The 17,528-nt window shown below is 37.3% G+C and overlaps 1 protein-coding gene and 1 pseudogene across 2 annotated transcripts in view; both read left to right on the forward strand.

Annotated features, from left to right (window-relative positions):
• BRWD1 (bromodomain and WD repeat domain containing 1) overlaps window positions 1-17,528 on the forward strand; it is a 124,338-nt gene that overhangs the window by 70,687 nt on the left and 36,123 nt on the right. For both annotated transcript variants that reach the window (XR_003309752.2, XM_023191687.2), the window contains exons 22-27: window positions 5,938-6,032; window positions 7,701-7,890; window positions 11,957-12,082; window positions 12,171-12,278; window positions 14,984-15,108; window positions 15,833-15,915. Coding sequence is in view for 1 of the 2 variants with exons in the window: in XM_023191687.2 (XP_023047455.1) it covers window positions 5,938-6,032; window positions 7,701-7,890; window positions 11,957-12,082; window positions 12,171-12,278; window positions 14,984-15,108; window positions 15,833-15,915 (727 nt within the window). In the remaining variant the exon portion in view is untranslated. The remainder of the gene's footprint in view (window positions 1-5,937; window positions 6,033-7,700; window positions 7,891-11,956; window positions 12,083-12,170; window positions 12,279-14,983; window positions 15,109-15,832; window positions 15,916-17,528) is intronic.
• LOC111527036 lies at window positions 7,985-9,121 on the forward strand (annotated as a pseudogene).

The following is a 17,528-nucleotide window of genomic DNA, read 5'->3' on the forward strand; positions in this document are numbered from 1 at the left end:
AATACACTGTTCTTCTCAGTGCATCACATCAGAAAGCACGTGATTTGTGTGATACGTGCTTTGATCACTTCCTAAGGTGGTGGTGTTTGCCGGTTTCTCTATGGTAAAATTACAGTCTTGATTGTTGGATTTACTCCTTGATCCCTGGGCTGCAGAATGGATGTGTTAGCAGGCATGAAAACAACATTAGTCTCCTTTGGCATCCCCATCAGAGCTCTTGGGTGGCTAGGTATATTGTCCACGAGCAGTAATATTTAGAACAGAGTCTTTTTTTTTTTTCTGCTCAGTAGGTCTCAGCAGTGGGCTTACAGTATCCAGTAAACCTTGCTGTAAATGATGCTGTAAATAGATTTGCTGCCACCTAGGCTTTGTTGTTCCATTTCTTACGCACGGGCAGAGCAGATTTAACATTCTTAAGGGGCCTAGGATTTTTGAAAAGGTAAAAATGAACACTGACTTCAGTTAAAAGTTACCAGCTGCATTAGTCCTAACGAGAGTGAGCCTGTCCTAGAAGCTTTGAAGCCAGGCATTAACTTCCCTCTAGCTGTGAAAGTCTTAGATGTCATCCTCTTCCAACAGAAGGCTATTTATTTCATTTGCATTTAAAATCTGTTATTGTAGCCATCTTCATTTATTATCTTAGCTAGATCTTCTGGATCACTTGCTGCAGGTTCTCTGTTAAAGCATTTGCTGCTTCACCTTACACCTTACACTTTTATGTTATGGATTGCCTTCTTCTTTCCTTAAACCTCATGAACCAACCTCTGCAAGTTTCCATCTTTTCTTCTGCAGCTTTGTCACCTCTCAGCCTTCATGGAATTAAAGAGAGTTAGGGCCTTGCTCTGGGTTAAGCTTTGGCTTAAGGGAATGTTATTGCTGGTTTGACCCTCTGTCCATACCACCAAAACTTTCTCCGTATTAGGCATATGGCTATTTTGCTTTCTTATCATTTGTGTGTTCACTGGAATAGCATTTTATATTTCTAGATTATTCATATAAATGAAATTATACAATATTTGTCCTTTTGTCTTTGGCTTATTTCAGTGTAGTTTTATTTTGCATTTCTCTGATTATGCATGAAGTTGAACAACTTTTCATATTATAGAGTTTTTAAGAAAATCTTTACGAATAGTCTATTTATGTCTTTTAGCCATTTCTCTTGTGCCTTTGTTCTCTCCCTTTCCCCCAGTTTTTGAGTTCTTTATGTGTTAGATGTGTTAGTTCTTTCATATATATTGAAGATGTTTTCTTCCATCTTGTCAGTGAGATTTTTCTCTTGTCATTGTATCCTCTAAATAATTATAATCTGTGTGTGTGAAAGCTATTGATTTCAATACGTTTAATTTTTTATGTATCCTGCCTTACTGAATGTTTGAGTTAATTCTGTCATTGATTTCTCTGAGGTTTTCAAGGTATACTGTCATTTACAAAAATACATAGTTTTACTAATACTCGTCTCATTTTTATACCTCTCATTGATTTCTCTTGTCTAATTGTATTGTTTGTTTAGTACTTATGATGGTGAATAATGGTGGATATAGTGGACCATCTTATTGTTGTTGACGATATTATTGTTTCTACCATTTCCACATTAAGATGCTTTATTTTAGGTCTTTATCATATATATATATGTATATGAGATACATATATATATGAGATAGGGAGATTTCAGCTAATGTCGGTTTTTTTTTTCCAGTTTTCCATTTTTTCCATTATTACCTATTTTGAGTGCTGTTTTTAAAAAAATGAGGAATGACTGCCTATGGTATTTTCTTTTAAAATTATTAGTAATATTATGATTTTTCTAATTCTATCTATTTGGTATAATTTCAATTAATGCAGACCTTTAAAAATACAGTAGTCCCCCCTATTGCTGGTTTCACTTTCCAAGGTTTCAGTTACCTCTGGTCAGCTGTGTTCTGAAAATATTAAATGCTGCATTCCAGAGTTAAACATTTTGTAAGTTTTAAATTACGTACCGTTTTGTGTAGCATGATGAAATCTTAAACTGTCCTGCTCTGGCCTGCCCAGGACAGGAATCATCCCTTTGTCCAGCATATCTATGTGTTACCTACTTGTCAGTCAGTTATCAGATTGACATCACAAGAAAAATGGTGAGTACTGTACAATAAGATACTTTGAGAATAAGGTATTTGGACAGGGAGAGAAAGCAACTACATTCACATAATTTTTTTGCAGTGTATTGTTATTTGTTCTGCTTTATCATTGTTCCCATTCTGTATCTGATTTATAAATTAAACTTTATCATAGGTATGCATGTGTAGGTAAAAACAGTATATACAGAGTTAGGGTACTGTCAACCATTTCATCTATCTGCGGGGTTTGCAGGGTTGGGGGGCAGTTGGAATGTATCTCCTGTGGATAAAGGAGTACTACTGTACTAAAACAAAGATAAATAATGTAGAATATTACATCTACTTCACCTTTTAAAATAAATCCTGGTTTTGTGTTGTGGTAAATTGTTCTCCACCTGTGATATGAATTCATTCTACGTTGTTTGCAGAGGTGTGGAGATGGCAATGTGTATGTATGTGTTGGTTCCATTCAATTTTGGTTTAGAAAAACTATGGGCTGTAGAGTTAGCCCTAGTTTCTAATTCCAATTCTTATACTTACTTTCCTGTGACTTTAGACACATTGCTTCACATTTCTTAGCCTTACGTTTTGGTGTATATAAAGAGCTAGTAGTGGGCAGGTAAGAACTTGGGAGATAACGCAAAACTCACAGGCAAGATGGATCTAGGTTTTGTGAGGTTAGAAACTAATGTAATTTTAGGGACGTTCTTTAATAAAATTACAAATAGGCACCAGGGCTTAGTTAAAATTAGAAGTTAAATTGCGAGCTTCCAAAACTTTAGTATTATTAGCTTTATGTTAACTTCTGTGCTTAAAGAAGTGTTTTGAGAGTTAGTTGAGATAATACAGATAAAACATTTCACAGGGTGCCTAATTTCAGGTAGTAGCTTTTAGGAAAGTGTCTTTATATTACTGTTATTTAAAAAAGTCTACTTTGAGCATAAAAAGCAGACTTTTGTTCAGTAGTTCTAGAGCAGTAGGCCTTAGGATCTGTATTCCTAGAGGAGCATTTACTCACATTTTGAGAAACAGTTTTTAAGAATATGTTGGCTTTGAGTTTGCCTATTCAGATCAAGTAAGCAAAGTTAGATGTTTACTTGAAATTTGAGCCAGGCGGGGTGGCTCAAGCCTGTAATCCCAGCACTTTGGGAGGCCGAGTCAGGAGATCGAGACCATACTGGCTAACTCGGTGAAACCCCGTCTCTACAAAAATAAAAATACAAAAAAACTAGCCGGGCGAGGTGGCGGGCGCCTGTAGTCCCAGCTACTCGGGAGGCTGAGGCAGGAGAATGGTGTAAACCCGGGAGGCGGAGCTTGCAGTGAGCTGAGATCCGGCCACTGCACTCCAGCCTGGGCGACAGAGCGAGACTCCGTCTCAAAAAAAAAAGAAATTTGCTTGGTCAGTTTTTGATTCTTAATGGCATTTTCATTATCCATTGTAGATACACCTAATATAAATGGTAATGCTACAAGAAAAGTTGATATCTCAATTTAAAAATATCTGCCTAGAATCCATGACCGGAACTTAAAGAAGGCTTCAGCTGTTAGGATTATAGGAATCAGACAGTCTTGTTTCCCTGTTTTCTCTTTACTGACTTAAAAAAAACCCACAGCAACTTTATTTTTAAGAGCACAATAAGTTCCTATGTACTCTGTCTGTCCTGTAAAGTTTCTCCTATTAACCTTTTGAGTTAGTTCAAGCTCTAGCTGTTAAAATGAATATCATTACATTATAACTAAATTCTGTAGTTTACATGGGGTGGAGGAATCACCCTTTGTGTTGTATGGTTATGTGGGTTTTGACAAATGCACAGTGTTACATATCTACCATAATAGTATTATACCGAATAGTTTCACTGCCCTGAAAATGCTCTGTGCTACACTTACTCATTCCCCCACCCATACCCCTGAACTCCCGTCAGTCGTTTATCTTTTTCCTGTTGGTCACATGCTCAGTCTCCCCTACTTTGAACATCCTGCAGCAGAGTGGAACATTTGCAGTCAGTGAGTCTAGGCTGACACATTATCACACCAAGGGTCCACAGTTTGTTAGGTTTCCCTTCTGGAGTTGTACGTTCTGTAGGTTTGGACAAATTTATAATGACATGTATCCACCATTATAATATCATACAGAATGATTTTACTGCCCTAAAAATCCTCTGTTCTCTACCTGTTCATCTTTCTCTTCCCAGCAGCCCCTGGCAATCACTGATTTTTTGTCTCCAAGTTTTATCTTTGTAAAATGCCATGTAATTGGAATCACATAACTAGTAGCCTTTGCAGATTGGCTTCTTTCATTTATGAATATGCATTTACATTTACTACATGCCTTCTCATGGTTTGATAGCAGTTGTTTTTAGCACAGAATAATATTTCATTGTCTGGATATATCATAGCTTATCAGTTTACCTACTGAAGGATGTGTTGGTTGCTTCCAAGTTTTGGCATTATAAAGTTGGTATAAATACCTGGATGTAGGTTTTTGTGCGAACATAATTTTTCACCTCATTTGGGTAAACATCAAGTGTGATTGCTGGATCTTATTATGTTTACTTTTATAAGAAAGTGCCAAACTGTCTTCCAAAGTGGTTGTACCATTTTGCATTCCTTAATGAATGAGAGTTCCTGCTGATCCACACCCTTGTTAAAAAATTCTTTCCAGCATCATCTGTAGATTCAACACAATCCCAAACAAAATCCCAGCAAATTAATTTTACTGACAAGGTAATTCTTCAAGTTTATATAGAGAGGAAGAAGATGCAGTATAGCCAGCACAACACTGAAGAAGAATAAAACTGAAAGACTGACACTCTACTTGGCATTAAGACTTACTGTAAATCTGCAATTTTCAAGACAGTGATGCTGGTGAAACAACAGATCAATGGAATGACATAAAGAGGCCAGAAACAGACTGACACAAATATATTCAAATGATCTTTGGTGAAGGAGCAAAGAGAACTTGGTGGACAAATTTATTATTTTCAGCCAGTGGTAGAATAACTGGACATTCACATACAAAATAAACGAATCTTAGACACCAGTTCTTTCACAAAAATTAACTCAAAATGGATCATAAGCTTAATGTAAATGTAAAACAAAAGAACCATAAAACTTCTAGAAGATAACAAAGGGCAAAATCTATGTGTCCATGAATGTGGCATTGACATTTTTAGATACAGTATCAAAAGCACAATCGTGAAAGAAAAAAGATAAAATACTTGGATTACACTGAAATGAAAACCTACTGTTCTGGGAAAGATACTATTAAAAGAATGAAAAGATAAGCCACAAACCAGGAGAAAATATTCATAAAACTTATATCTGATAAAAGACTTATAGTCACAATATATAAAGAACTCTTAAAACCAAGCAATAAGAAGGCAGCCTAATTTAAAAATGGGCAGAAGATCTAACAGACACCTCACCAAAGAAGATAAACAGATGACAAATAACCATATGAAAAGCTACCAAAATATGTCATAGGAAATTGAAAACTAAAACAATTAGATACACCTATCAGAATAGCTAAAGTCCAAAATGGAAAACATTTACATTGATTTTTTATTAACTTTACTCAGAATGGCCCATTGTATCACTTTTTTTTGCTAATGGTGGTAGTGATAAATCTTATGGATGTTCTCTTTTTGTCTTATGCTTTGATAAGAAAGGGATGTATGTAGTGAAGAAGTTTGCTTTTTAAGCTTAATTATATTTTTACTGATTACTGTTCATTTTTCTTAGATGATTTAATCTTATTGGGGAGGATTGTGTACAGCTTTTTTCTGGACATGTGTTATTTAACTTCAGGGATCAAGATTTTTTTCCCCCCTTCACAAATTAGGAGACTTCCTGTGATCAAAGTGAAGGTTCTGGTTCTTCGGAAGAGGATGAATGGAGAAGTGATAGAAAAAGTGAAAGTTACAGCGAAAGTTCAAGGTATCTATTTTTAATTGTTGTGATCTTTTAAGCATTTTAGTCATAGCCTTGGATGGAATCATACTTGAATTTTATTTAAGAGGCAAGAATTTGGAACTGTGGAACAGTTTTTAATACACTTAAAAGGAGAAAAAAACTAGATTAACAGCTGTTCCTGTAGAAGTATTTCAGGAGTTTTTTGTTGACTTTAGGCAGTTGACCCAGCGCTGTTGAACACGCATACTGAAAATATAAATTTAATCTTGGCCGCACTTAAAAAGACTAGTATCTAAAGTATGTGTGGTAAAACCACAAGTATATTCATTATTACTGCATGTGTTGAATTTTTGTTAGTTTTGAGATCCAAATTTCATGGAGCCAAAATGTCAGCTTCTGGTTCTTATCTTGGTGCGTGTCACCTTCATTCATCTCAACAAGTGCTCAACCCAGAAAACTAGACCTTAATCTCTCTTGTCCACCTATCCATAACATGGCTAGAAAATTCTCCTTCCTGAATATCACTCAGATCGTCTTTCTTTTTTTTTTTTATTGGTACCGTATTGGTCCAAACCATTATCACATACTGTCTGCTTCCTTTCTTGTCTTGTTTTACTTCATTATGATAAGGAGCTAGAATGATTTTTTTTTAAGAACATAATATATTATCTTTTTTAAAATTTAACAGAAATATCATAACCATTTAAAGCATGCAGTTCAGTACTATTACGTGCATTGACATAGTTGTGCACCCAGTCTCCAGAATCTTGTTTATCTTGGAAAACAGAAATTCTATACCAATTAAAGAACGATTCTTCACTTTACCCTTCCTCATGTGCCTGGCAACCACTGTTCTACCTTCCGTGTCTTCATTCATTATCTTCTAATTCAACTTTTCTTGAATTTTATTTATCTAAAACAGATCCTCTTATAATTTTTATAAACAAGCTCTTTTTCTAATACCTTTTTGTAATGTGTTCATGTGTGTATTTGATACAGATGAAAAGGTGTGTGGTTGGTTGAAGTTGGGCCATCTTGGCCCAAGTAGAGACCTTTATTTTTATTATTATTTCTGTTTGGTGAAGCTAGTAGTGGACCAGGGACTAGTTTTCTATAACTAGTTTCCTCTTTGACTCTGATTTCGCTAAGGTGTAGCTAGGACTAGTCTCTTTCTTAGATTTCTGTCATAACAGGGAGACTCTTCTTGGGAAGAAACTGACTACTTAGGGCTTTCAGTTTGGTGTAGCTATGCTTCCCTTTAGCTTCTCAGTGTATTCATTGATGGCTTGTGATTCCAGTTGGAATTCCTGGTCTATACGTCAGCTTCCTCCAACATGGGGGTAATGGTGGGGCCTATTTTTGGGGTTTTGTATGATTCTTACTGTTTCCATAAGTCTGTGTTTTATTTCCTTGAAGGAAATATATCTACAGTATACTTAAAATTTTTTTTCAGGCTTATATCCTTCCTTCATTTCTAGTGTTAGTGAAGATTTCTCTTTTTCTCTCTCTTTGTTATGATTTTCAGTCACTTCAGTACTTGTTGGTAGTGAGGGGAGAATGCTCAAGTTAAATCTTTCTGGTATCTTCCTTTTCCTTTTTCTTCTCTCTCTGTTCCCTCAATTTTATATGATTGACTTGCTATCAGTGCTTATATTCTGGTTCCATTCAACTGAAAGCACTCCCCTTTTCTAGTGACTCTTCATCTAGATACTCCGATTGGACAGCTGATGCGGGCATCAATTTGCAGCCTCCGTTAAGAACATCATGTCGTCGACGAGTTACTCGATTTTGTAGTAGTTCAGAAGATGAAATATCTACTGAGAATTTATCTCCTCCAAAAAGAAGACGAAAGAGAAAGAAAGAAAATAAGCCCAAGAAAGAGGTAAGAAAAATGTTTTTTTAAAAAAAGCATGTATTGTGATACCCCAGCTTTACCCTATTTCAGATACTGTTTTAACATTTATCGTGATACTGGCATGGTGGTGCCTTGGGTGTCTTGGGCCGTGCTCTGGGGCTGGGCTGGTCGAGCTGTCAGCCCTCCTTCGGGAATCTCACTGCACTCCCAGGGTGCAGCAGACACCCTGTGTGTATTGGGGATTCTGAAGGGCACTGTGGACTCCCCTATCTCCTACTCTCAACCCCTGTGGATAGCAGGAGCTCTGGGGCATGTGGGAAGGAAGGGAGCATCTGTCAGTCCTTTGGAGGGTTGGGTGGGGGCAGATTTAGTGGGACTTATAGGGGAGGCCTTTGATTCACAGATGCGGAGTCCTTTGCAGGACTGGGGTCCTGGTCTCTCCTCGAGAGACTTGGCATCCACCAGTGTCATTCACTTCTAGTCTTGAGATGGAACTGCCATGACTGCATGTTTCTGGATGTGTCAAAAAGCAGGATTATCTCAAACCTTTAACATCCTGTCTAAGCGCAGGTCTGATCAGAGGGCTGGGTACAGGCAGATTGGCCCTGGTGCCCTATGAGAAGACCGTGGGATTGGGGTTGCAGAAATTCCACAAGCCTCTTGCCACCTTTGTGAATCGTATGACACAGATCCAGCAGGACAGTCCCAGAGACAACTGGGAATTGCTGCGGTGGTTTGGGATGTGGCCATGGTTTTCTCCACATATCTGGAGATGGGAGCTGTGGCGCTCTTGGGCTGCCTCGCAGTGAAACTGGGTGCTAGCATAGGGCTGATAGGCATAGTGGCTGCCCTGCTGGGTGCTCATGTGACTATCACAGGTCGAAAAGTAGCATTAGAATTTTGTAAATCGAATGGTCAAGGCAGTTTACCTCCTTGTATCCAACCCAGAGCTTTTGTTAAGGAGTTGACTTGGGGAAGGAATTTGGGGAGTTTTTCTCGTAGAGATTTTGACCTGATACTTGGAGCCGACATCATATATTTAGAAGAAACATTCACAGATCTTCTTCAAACACTGGACCATCTCTGTAGCAATCATTCCATGATTCTTTTAGCTTGCTGAATTCACTATGAACAGAATAATTTGAGGAATGCTGGAGAGGCAGTTTACTGTAAGGTTCACTATGATACTGAGAAAGATGTACACAGTTACACGGAAGAGAAACCACAGCAAGAACCTACAGTTGGCTATCATTTGTAAGAGTGCTGTCATTGAGGGTGTCGATTAAGGTCTTTGAGACAAAACACATGTGCAGTTTTAAAACAAAGCAGTGCTTTGTGCCAACGGTGTGATTGATTGATTGATTGATTGATTTTTTGAGAGGAGTCTCTGTCGCCCAGCCTGGAGTGCACTGGTGCCATCTTGGCTCACTGCAGCCTCTGCCTCCTGGGTTCAGGTGATTCTCCTGCCTCAGCTTCCCAAGTAGCTGGGACTACAGGCCCACGCAACCATGCCTGGCTAAGTTTTGTATTTTTAGTAGAGACATGGTTTTGTCATGTTGGCCAGGCTGGTCTCGAAGTCCTGACCTCAGGTGATCTGCCTGCCTTAGCCTCCCAAAGTGCTGGGATTACAGGTGTAGACCCACTGTGTCTGGCCATTGCTGTAATTTTTAGTCATATTTACTCACTCTGAAATTCCATTAATGTTAAAAGATTTAGTGTGAAATTTTGGTTCATGCTTTTGTATCCCATATTGCTCCCTCTTGATAAATAGTTTTCACTGATGATGTGAAGCGTTGGTATAAAGGCGTCTTTAAACTAGCAAGCTTGTTTTGGCGAGGTTAAATCATACAAATAATTTTAAACACCTTCTGAAATACATCGTGTTTAGCCCAGTTTTCTGATTAACATGTTCCCTGAGCTGTTAGTACTACTGAAATCTTTTGCCCCATTTAAATTGTAAATACTCTGGGTTGGTTGAGTGGGATGTGAATTTTCTGGGGTCTCATATTATGCTTTTTGGCTTAATTTCAGGTTTAAGTACCTAAACAAAGATGGATAAGTAAAAATAAAGTTTTAGTTACTTTCTGAGAGTACCTAAAGTCTTGGACTAGAATATAGGTTATCTTTATCAAATCAGAAGCTGTGGTTTTCCCCCTCAGCTTTACCATGTCTCAAATGTTGCTTTAATGTAATTGTTTCCTAAGCTTTCTATGCCTTCTTAATAATATATAGGATAACAGTAAAAAAGATTCTAAGTCTCATCCCTCCATTAAGAGGTTAACTTCCCAAACATAAGCTCCTTCTGTATTGTACTTTTAATTGCTCATTCAGTGTCTGTATTACCCAGTAGACTGTAAGCTTCTTGAGGGCCAGGAATGCTTCTTTATCTCTCATTGTTGCTTCCCCAGGATCTAGTATTAATATATCAAAACTAAATAATGAAAAAGATACATTCCAGTCAGAGGCTTTTGACTGTTGGTTTAAATGATTGTTATATTGTTTTGTGATTGACTTTGATGCACTTCATGAAGTCACACATAAACTTTTAAAAAATTATTTGTATGTATGTATATATGTATTTATGTATTTATTTATTTATTTCGAGATGGAGTCTCACTCTGTCACCCAGGCTGGAGTACAGTGGTGCCATCTCGGCTCACTGCAACTTCCGCCTGCTGGGTTCAAGCAGTTCTCCTGCCTCAGCCTCCCGAGTAGCTGGGATTACAGGCACACACCACCATGCTCGGCTAAGTTTTGTATTTTTCATAGAAACAGGGTTTCACCACGTTGACCAGGGTGGTCTCGAACTCCTGACCTCAAGTGATCCACCCGCCTCAGCCTCCCAGAGTGCTGGGATTACAGGTGTGAGCCATGGTGCCCGGCCACGCTACTTTATTATTAACACTTCTCCACCTCCACTGTTCTGAGTAGTGGGCTTGACAGTTAAACCTTTCCAAATCCGAAACTTAAAGAGAAAGCTCTATTTTGCTCAGAATCTCACAGCAACACTTATTTTCTCCTGTCAATTTCAACACTAGTAGTAGACTTCAAGGAATTTTAAGGTGCTTTTTTTTTTGTATGTGTTATTGCTACGTTTACCATTTTCATTTTACATGTGTGTCTTCGTACTTGTCTCTTCATTGTCATATCATCCCTATTTATTTGTGTACACTGTGCTGATTTCAAGCAGGTAGTCATTGTTAAAAGATGTTAAGTCATTGTGTTTATCTATTGCTGTGTATAACAAACCACTCTAAAATTTAGGTGTTTACATGGCAAACATTGCGTATTTCATGTATTGGTGGATCAGGAATTGGGAGCTGATTAATTGGGTGATTTTGGCTCATGAGGTTACAACATGTTGACTGGGGCTGCAGTCATCTGAGGACTTGATGAGTGTTGGACGTTATTCTTTCTGAGCTTATTCCTGTGGCTGTTGGCCTCAGTTCCTTGCCACACAGGTCTCTCCTTAGCTGGCTGCTTGAGTGTCGTTATGATTTTCCTCACAGTGAATGATACAACAGTAGGCAGGGATAAGCCCCAGTGCTATTTATGACCTAGTCTTAGAAGTTGCACATAATCTCATCTGCTTTAGTATATTTGGTAGAAGTGAGTCATTAAGTGTAGTCCACACTTAAGAGGAGGAGACTTCCACTTCTTGAAGAGGAGAGAACTATCAGGGGATTTGTGGGCATATTTTACAATCACCAGTCTTACAACCTACAGTCAAGAGGAGACTCCCTGTGATGATTAGCCTGTGGTCATACTCGCAGTGGAGTCTTGGCAGAACAGGCTATGCGTAAAAGAGGATTTAGGTTGGGTATTAGCCCACTAAAATGGGATGTAAAATAGCACAGAGAATCAATGAGAAATTTAGGAGATGATACTAGGAAAATGTTAGGTAGATTTACAGTGCTTTTTATAAGTGATATATTCCTATGTAAAAACTAAATATATATGCTGTGTAAAAATGAATCATTAGATGGACATGGCAAAAACAGTCATTCTGAATGGTGAAGTTTCTTTTATTTTTCATTCAAAGAGTGCACGCCCCTTTCTAACCTAAGAAACTTTGTTCTCTTCCCCGTGGTAGAATTTGCGGAGAATGACTTCAGGAGAGCTTGGAAATATGGAGCATTTATATGAATTTCATCCTCCAGTTTGGATTACTGACACCACACTTAGAAAATCTCCTTTTGTTCCTCAAATGGGTGATGAGGTGAGAGTAACACAAATTTAAAAACACAAATATGGAATGTAAAATTTATATTGCTCTTAATTTTTAAATGCATATTTCCCTTTTGTAGGTAATATATTTTCGACAGGGTCATGAAGCTTATATTGAGGCTGTGAGAAGAAATAATATTTATGAACTGAACCCTAATAAGGAGCCATGGAGAAAAATGGATCTTAGGGTAGGACGATGGCATTATTAAATCATTAAACATTTTAGCACATATATAGTTAAATTATTTACAAATCTATTTAAAAACCTGTTGGAAACATTTTTTATTACTTTCTTTCCTACTTGATAACATTTCTGCTATAAGCAAACCTTAAGATCCTGTGGGAATGACTTGTCAGTGGGCAAAATTTGTATGTTGCTGATTGGTATGTAAAACGTTACATGCAACAACCTAGAGTTTCAGAAAGGCAGCTTGGCAATATATATATTATCAATATTAAAAATGTTTATGTACCCAAGACAGATTTTCAAAGGGAGAAATGCAAGTTTTCAAAAGAAGAAATAAAAATTGGAAGAAAGGTTTACCTCATGGATATTAAAATAAGGAAATAATAATTTTACCTTTTCAGTACTTAGCCAATTTTGTGATTTTGTTTGTTTTTAGCTCAAGAAAGAATTCCACATTTTAGCAAGTGGCAAGGATGTTGGTTTGTTAACAGTTATTCAGATTGCTGGTGGGGTGTGTGAAGTGGTCCAGGCTTTCTAGGGGATATTTTGGCAATAGGAGTTGAAACTGAAAAATATTTGGAACTTTTAATTCTGTGATTTTACTCTTGTGGTAATTTGGAAAACAAACAGAAATGCTTGTAAATACATGAGTATTGTAGTTCACTCACTGTTTACAGAAACAAAGCTGGAAAAAAAATCTCAAATATTCCACAGTAGTGAATTAACCAAATCATGGTGCATTCACACAATCACTTACTATGTACAGCCCATCTTGTACTTGAAGGTTGAAAAATATTTGTGGAATGAATGATGGATACATTTACACAGTGTATTACTAATAGGAAAAATGAGACGTGAAATTGTATTTCTGGTTGTGGTAGCAAAATTGTAAAAACATTTGTAGCCAATCAAAAGAAAAACATCAAAATGTCAATGGTGATGATCTGTGGGGTAGTATTACACATGTTTTTTATTTTTTATATTTTTATTCTACACATTTTGATACTTTTAAAAACTTAGAGCATGAAGAAAATACTAATTATTTTAACAAAGATAGCTGTTTTTAACCTATTCAACTTAATGACTGCTTCTGTGAGTTAGGCTTTATATATATTTGAGGTTTTATTTATGTCTGTTTAACTTAGGACTGTCTACCTAAGTACAGTCCATCCTCATTATTCTTGGATTCTGTATTTGTGAACTGCGTGCTTGCTTTATTTGTAATCCCCAAAACAGTATTCTTGGAGCCTTTTGGTCATTTCTGTACATGCTCAGGGTGGTGAAAAATTTGACTTGCCTGATGAGCATGTTTCCAGTTGAGGTTGAACAAGGTGTTGCTCTGCCTTCTTTTTTTAGCTCTCGCACTGCAAACAAGTGTCCTTTTCATGGTCTGTTCAGTGCCACATATTTTCTATTTTTGTGCTTTTTGTGGTCACTTTGATTTTTAAAATGGCCCCTAAGCATAGTGCTGACATGCTGTCTAATGTTCTTAAGTGCTAGAAGGCTGAGATGTGCCTTATGGAGAAAGTGTGTTAGACAAGCTTTATTCAGGTATGAGTTAAATGTTTGCAGATCAACAACATATTAAATAAGGTACCTTTAAACAGAAACACATAAAGCCAGGTTATGTACACACTGGTTTACTACAGTGTTGGGACCAGAATTTTGCAGGATCCTATCCCTGTATATCCTCTGTAGCACCGATTTAGTATTTTCATGTTCTAGGTGACTTTATAGAACATAACTACTGTGAATGATGAGAACTATACTTAGCACTTTGGTACATTATAATAATAACATTTGTTCAGTGAATAAGTGGATGAATGATCTGTTGTATTCCTAGTATCAGAGAAGCAGACATTGGGGGGAGGGTTGACTATGGCAAATCCATTTGATGGATACTCCATCCAGGTAGGGACTTTCACCTGTTTACTGTCCTGTCCCTACTGCCTAGAAGAGGTCTAGTGTATGGTAGATTCTCAACAAATATTACTTAATGTATTAGGCAGAAATTTAATATCAGGATTTTGAAGAACACTTAGGAATAAGTAGAATGCTTACACATTTTCACTGCATAATATAAAACCATATAAATAGAAATGTGCATTGGCTGGGTGTGGCAGGTCACACCTATAATCCCAGCGCTTTGGGAAGCTGTTGTGGGAGGATCACTTTGAGCCCAGGAGTTCGAGATTAGTCTGGACAAAATAGGGAGACTCTGTCTCTACAAATAATAAAAAAGTAGCTTGGTGTGGTGGCGTGTTGTACCTGTAGTCAGTCCCAGCTACTGGGGAAGCTGAGGTGGGAGGATTGATTGAGCTCGGGAGTTTGAGATTGCAGTGAGCCGTGATCGTGCTACTGCCCTCCAGCCTGGGCAAAACAGCGAGACCCTGTTTCCAAAACAAAGCCAGAAGGAAATATGTTAGATTTTTAACAGCGGTTGTTGTTAGATATTACGCTAATCAGAGATTTGTGTTTTCAGTCTTACACTTTTAATAGTGTATTTTCTAAAGGATGTTCTTTGTATTAGAAACTGTATTAAATATGTGGAGATTAACTTTAGCAAAATTGAATGTAATTAATGATATTGATTAAACTTGTCTGCTGGTTTGGAACCCTAAATTATGAGTTTACTACAGTATGTGGAGAATTATAGTATTAAGGAATTGCTTTTATTTTAACCATTAAAAAAAATGTCTGTTAAAGGATCAAGAATTGGTTAAAATAGTTGGAATACGATATGAAGTTGGGCCCCCTACACTCTGTTGCCTCAAACTAGCATTTATAGATCCAGCAACTGGAAAACTTATGGACAAATCTTTCTCTATTAGGTATGTATTATTTTTTAAAATGGAATTATTTAAATTTAAATTTGCCATTTTGCTGATGTAATGATTAGGATGCCCTTCCCATTCAACTCCAGGGTAACTAGTAGAGCACTGTGGATAGCCTAAGATGTGGCTTGAGTTTCTGACGGCTAGGAAACCCATCTCCCACCCTGAAGTCATAGTAGGCATGTCACAGTTATGGTTAAGTGTGGGCAGTCTGTTTTATGTGGTTTTCATGCCACTTACATAGGTGGAGATTTCTGACATACAGGCCAAATTTTTTCTGCCCTTTGTTTTTGAAAAAATTCGGAATAAATAATTTCCTACACCTAATAAGGTTACCACTAGTCACATGTGGCTGTTGCTCACTTGAAATGTGGATGATTTGAATTGAATGTGTTAAATGAGACTTGGCAGATTATGAGGCATAAACATTTTTTTTTTTAAAGAAATGAATGTGTTGTGAATGTACACATTGCATTTTGAAGACTAGTTATGAAGAAAAATATGTAAGATATCGTTTTGATTACATATTAAATATTTTGAATGTATTTAAAATATGGTATGAAATTTACTGCTTTTTAAAAATTTCACTTTTAAAATATAGCTGGTTGAAAATTGAGAATTACAATTGTAGATCTCATTATATTTCTTTTGGACAGTGTTGCTTTTAGACTATATAACCAGCTATGTAGAGAGTTTAATAATTTTTTAAATTTTTGTCTAGATATCATGATATGCCAGATGTTATTGACTTTCTTGTATTGCGTCAGTTTTATGATGAAGCAAGACAGAGGAATTGGCAGTCTTGTAAGTCTATCCTTACTAAGTTTTATATACCCTTAAAAATTAATCTCATGTTTTATTGGTCTAACTTTTTGGCTGTGGGACTCTTATAGTGTATACAAACATGTAAATTCTGGAAGAGTTATAAGTGACCTATAAATATATTTTGCTTAACGCTTGGTACTTACTGATTATGCAGACTTTTTTGGCGGGGGGCGGGGCGGGCAGAGTCTCCCTATGTTTCCCAGGCTGGAGTGCAATGGCGTGATCTGAGCTCACTGCACCCTCCGCTTCCCAGGTTCAAGTGCTTGTCTTGCCTCAGCCTCCTGAGTAGCTGGGATTACAGGTGCGTGCCACTATGCCCAGCAAATTTTTGTATTTTTAGTAGAGACATGGTTTCACCATGTTGGTCAGGCTGGACTCAAACTCCTGACCTCGTGATCCACTCACCTCTGCCTCCTAAAGTTCTGGGATTAACAGGCGTGAGCCATCGTGTGTGGCCCGATTATGTAGACTTTTTAGACAAGCAACTTTTCTTCTTTTGGTTCATGACATTTGGAAAAGATTATTTTCACTCCTTGACTATAGGCTAGAGTAGACATACTTCCTTTCAGACTTCCTTGTACTATATTGTATATAATTATCTTTGATGTAACACTGGTATAATTTACACAAGTATACCAGGATCTAGAATGATCAGAAGGCTGAAAAATAATTTCAGATTTCACACTGAAAATGTTCTGGTATACCCAAGTATATCATAACAGTGTAGACTTAAATGAGAAGACTTGACACTCTTTCGTTAAGAAATAAAAAATGCATATACACTTACACTTTATAACCATGTAATGTATAGGTGGACAGAAAAATTAAAAAACTAAAATTACCTCAATGTAATTTTACCCATTCTAGTAAAATTACACATTGGAGTAATTTTGGTACCTCAATGTAGGCACTAAATTACTCGAATGTGATTTTTGTGGTGATCATTTAAGGAGGGCTCACTAATTCAGAGTTGTGTAGATTATAAATCTCAGGATATAACTGATAATTGAATGAAGTCATTAGGCTGGGTGGTAATAGCAACTGTAGTACCTGTTTCACAGGTGTACAAATATATGTTCGGTATGGAATGCTATCCTGGGAGCCTGTTTACTGAGTTAGAAATAGGATGGTTCATTCTTTTATCAGTTCTTGGATTTTTGTTGGAAATATTAAGTTCTACCCAGGCTGTGTCATCTGGTGTACACATTCATAAATGATGTTAAGACATTGATCTTTCTAGTTACTGCAGCTTCTTTCTTTCTTTCTTTCTTTTTTTGAACACAGGGTCTTGCTCTGTTGCCCAGGCTGAAGGGCAGTGGTGCAATCAGAGCTCACTGCAGCCTCAGCTTCCTGGGCTCAAGTGATCCTGTCACCTCAGCCTCCTGAGTAGATGGGACCACAGGTGTGCACGACCATGTGCAGCTAATTTTTAATTTTTTTGTGGAGACAGAGTCTTGCCATATTGCCCAGGCTGGTTTTGAATTCCTGGGCTCAAGCAATCCTCTTGCCTCAGCCTCCCTAAAGTGTAGGAATTACAGACGTGAGCCACCACATCTGGCCATTGCTACCTTTTTCTGTGGGTACTACAAGGC

Source organism: Piliocolobus tephrosceles, chromosome 19, assembly GCF_002776525.5.
Source record: "Piliocolobus tephrosceles isolate RC106 chromosome 19, ASM277652v3, whole genome shotgun sequence".
Lineage (NCBI taxonomy): Eukaryota > Metazoa > Chordata > Mammalia > Primates > Cercopithecidae > Piliocolobus > Piliocolobus tephrosceles.